Source organism: Coffea arabica, chromosome 3c, assembly GCF_036785885.1.
Source record: "Coffea arabica cultivar ET-39 chromosome 3c, Coffea Arabica ET-39 HiFi, whole genome shotgun sequence".
NCBI classification, from domain to species: Eukaryota; Viridiplantae; Streptophyta; class Magnoliopsida; order Gentianales; family Rubiaceae; genus Coffea; species Coffea arabica.
The window spans coordinates 18,443,853-18,447,387 of record NC_092314.1 but is presented as its reverse complement, the minus strand read 5'-3'; the positions used below and the strand labels follow the sequence as shown (position 1 = coordinate 18,447,387).

Sequence of the window (3,535 nt, the reverse complement as noted above, 5' to 3'; positions counted from 1 at the left end):
GTCAGAAGAAAAGAGGCCAGTGGTCCTCTCCATAGACTGCATCGACCCTCAGAAGGCAGGAGAGCCCAACAGGTTTGAGCCCGGGGATGAGGTGGAACAAGTGGTCTTGGATGAAGCGAAACCTGACCAAGTAGTCCAAGTAGGGGCCGGACTCCCCTCACCCCTGAAAGAAGAAATGATCTCCCTGATCAAGGACCACCGAGACATCTTCGCGTGGTCCGCAGATGAAGTGGTCGGAGTGCCACCCGAGCTCATAATTCACCAACTCAACGTTAACCCACAGGCCCGACCTGTGCGGCAGAAACGAAGGCACTTCGGCCCCGAACGTAGCAAGGCCAATATCCCACCTGGCTGTCCAACCCAGTCATGGTCAAAAAGGACACCAGTGGATGGAGAATGTGTGTGGATTTCACCAACCTCAACAAGGCCTGCCCCAAAGACTGCTATCCTCTCCCAAGGATAGACACCCTCGTCGACTCGGCGATGGGTTACGAGATCCTTTGTTTCCTAGATGTCTTCAAAGGGTATCATCAAATAAGAATGAATGAAGAGGACCAAGAGAAGACGGCGTTCTACACCGACCAAGGTGTTTATTGCTACACTACCATGCCATTTGGGCTAAAGAACGCCGGGGCGACCTACCAGAGGTTGATCAACGGCCTCTTAAAAAATCAGATCGGCCGCAATGTGGAGGCCTATGTGGACAACATTCTCATCAAGAGCCTAACCACTTCGGCCTTTCTGTCCGATGTGAGGGAGGTCTTCGGTGTCCTACGCAACTCAAGGATAAAGCTCAATCCCAAGAAGTGCGTATTCAGCGTCACCTCGGGTAAATTCTTGGGGTACCTGGTTTCCCGCCGGGGAATCGAGACCAACCCCGATAAGGTCAAGGCCATTCAGGACATGTCCCCACCTCGGAACCTCCGAGAAGTCCAAAGACTAAATGGACGCCTAGCCGCACTGAATCGCTTCCTGTCCCAATCTGCTCAGAAAACTCTGTCCTTCTTTAAGGTGCTGAAAAAGACTGACCAGTTCGCCTGGACTGAAGAGTGTCAGTCTGCCTTCGACCAGCTAAAACAGTACTTGCACCACCTACCCACTCTTGCCTCACCTCGGCCCGAAGAGAGGCTGTACCTCTACCTCTCCGCGGCCGATGAGGCTGTCAGTGCTGTGCTCATCCGAGATGAGGGCACCCAAGTGCCAGTCTACTATGTCAGCCGAACTCTCCGCGGGCCGGAGACCCGATACACTCAAGTGAAAAAACTTGTGCTGGGACTAGTCCACGCAGCTCGGCGGTTGAAGCCCTACTTCTTAGCTCATCCCATCTCCGTCAGGACCGACCAACCCATCTAGCAGATATTGGTGCGACCCGAAGCTTCTGGTCGTCTCACCAAGTGGGCTGTCGAGTTGGGAGAATATGACCTGTCATATGAGCCTCGCACCGCCATAAAGGCACAAGCCTTAGCCGATTTCCTGGCCGAGCTGACCTTCACGGAAGGTCCAGAGTCCACCTCCGCCAGTGCCGAGGTGTCCACCTCACACTCGTGGACGTTGTACGTAGACGGGTCCTCTAATGGGGATGGCAACGGAGCTGGACTGCTCCTGGAAGGCCCTCAGGGAGAGATGTGCTCGTACGCTCTCCGCTTTGATTTCCCGGCCACCAACAATGAAGTCGAGTACGAGGCTCTGATCGCTGGACTCCAGCTAGCCCATAGACTCGACGCCCAAAAGATCCATGTGCGCAGTGACTCCCAACTCGTTGTACGCCAAGTTCTTGGTGAGTACGAAGCCAAGGATGAGACCATGCAACGGTACCTCTCCAAAGTTCGCCAACTCACCTCGTACTTTGAATCTTTCGAAATCCAAAAAATACCCCGGTCCCAGAATAAGCGAGCTGACGCCTTATCCCGGCTGGCTTCCACTTCATTCTCTGACCTCAACAAAACAGTTTTAATGGAAGTCCTGAGTGAACCGGGATACGTGGAAGAGGTGGCCTGCCCCGTCCACTCTGAAAATACCTGGATGACCCCGTTCATCCTCTTCTTGGGTCAGGGAACCCTCCCCGAAGACCGAGCCGAGGCGAGAAAAATACAACGCAAGGCGGTTCGGTACGCTCTCCGCGATGGAGAGCTATACAAACGTTCCTACCTCGGCTCATGGCTGAAGTGTGTCACTCCTGAGACAGGACGCCACGTCCTCCACGAGATCCACGAAGGCTTGTGTGGAGCTCACGTCGGCCACAGAATGCTAGCCAAGAAGGCTTTGCTTCTTGGATATTTCTGGCCCTCAGTTCTGCAAGACGCCCAGGACCTCGTTCTCGGCTGCCCTTCCTGCCAAACCCACGCACCCGAGCACCACCAGCCCTCAAATTTCATGATTCCCATCACTTCACCCTGACCGTTCGAGTAATGGGGGACAGACATCATAGGTCCTTTCCCCAGAGCCATCGGGGGTTATACCTTCCTGGTAACCGTTGTGGATTACTTCACCAAGTGGGTTGAGGCCGAGCCTCTGAGGACCATCACCGGGCTGGCAATTCAAAAATTCTTTTGAAAATGCATCGTCTGCCGCTTCGGCATACCTCAGGTCATCATCTCGAATAATGGAAGGCAATTTGCCGAGAACCCCTTTAAAGTTTGGTGCACAAACCTTGGCATCAAACAACATTTTACTTCGGTAGGCCACCCCCACGCCAATGGTCAAGCAGAAAACTTCAACCGAACTCTCCTGCATGGTCTCAAGACCCGACTCCACCGAGTTGGGTCATCTTGGGTGGAGGAACTCCCCAGTGTCCTGTGGTCGTATCGAACCACGCCGAGGTCAGCGACACAAGAGACCCCCTTCTCCTTGACCTACGGCGCCGAGGCTGTCATCCCGGCCGAAATCCTTACACCCAACCCTCGGCTGGCAGCCTATGCCGCCGAGGTGAACAACGAAGAGAGGCAGCTGGATCTCGACCTCGTCGATGAACGAAGGGACCTCGCCTCAGCCCGGATAGCTTCCTACAAGAACACACTAGCACACTATTACAATGCCCGCGTCAGACACCGTAGATTCCATCCTGGAGACTTGGTTCTTAGAAAAAACTCTGTCAGCCGAGCTGAACCGCAAGGGAAATTAGGCCTGAAATGGGAAGGCCCTTACCGAATTATGGAATCTGACCTTACGGAATATTGTAAACTGAGTTACCGAGATGGCTCGTTAGTGCCGAGATCTTGGCACGCCGAGAACCTCAAATTGTATTATGCTTGAATTCTTAATCAAGTTATGACTTCGGATGTTATGTTATTTTTCAACATCGATATTATGCTATTAAAAAATAAGGGGGACAAGCAAGGGACGAAGTCAAGATAAGAAATTAAAGTGCTGAGATGAGAAAAAATAGACTTTCATTCAACAGAAAAGAGGTGTTACAAAAAATACAAGGCCAAGGTTGGAATGCTACTAAACACTTTCCACCTCGGCCACCCCTTTAAGGCCCACGAGCCTAGACCCCCGTCTCGGCTCCATCCCCGGTCTTGACTCCCTCCTGGGC

General features: G+C 53.0%; 1 protein-coding gene across 1 annotated transcript; it reads left to right on the top strand.

Annotated features, from left to right (window-relative positions):
* Nucleotides 1–483: 483 nt before the first annotated feature.
* On the top strand, nucleotides 484–2,397 carry LOC140037866 (uncharacterized). Its single transcript, XM_072083015.1, has 2 exons — nucleotides 484–1,212; nucleotides 1,357–2,397. Exons 1-2 carry the CDS (start codon nucleotides 484–486, stop codon nucleotides 2,395–2,397), a joined length of 1,770 nt encoding a protein of 589 aa, XP_071939116.1.
* Nucleotides 2,398–3,535: the final 1,138 nt, after the last annotated feature.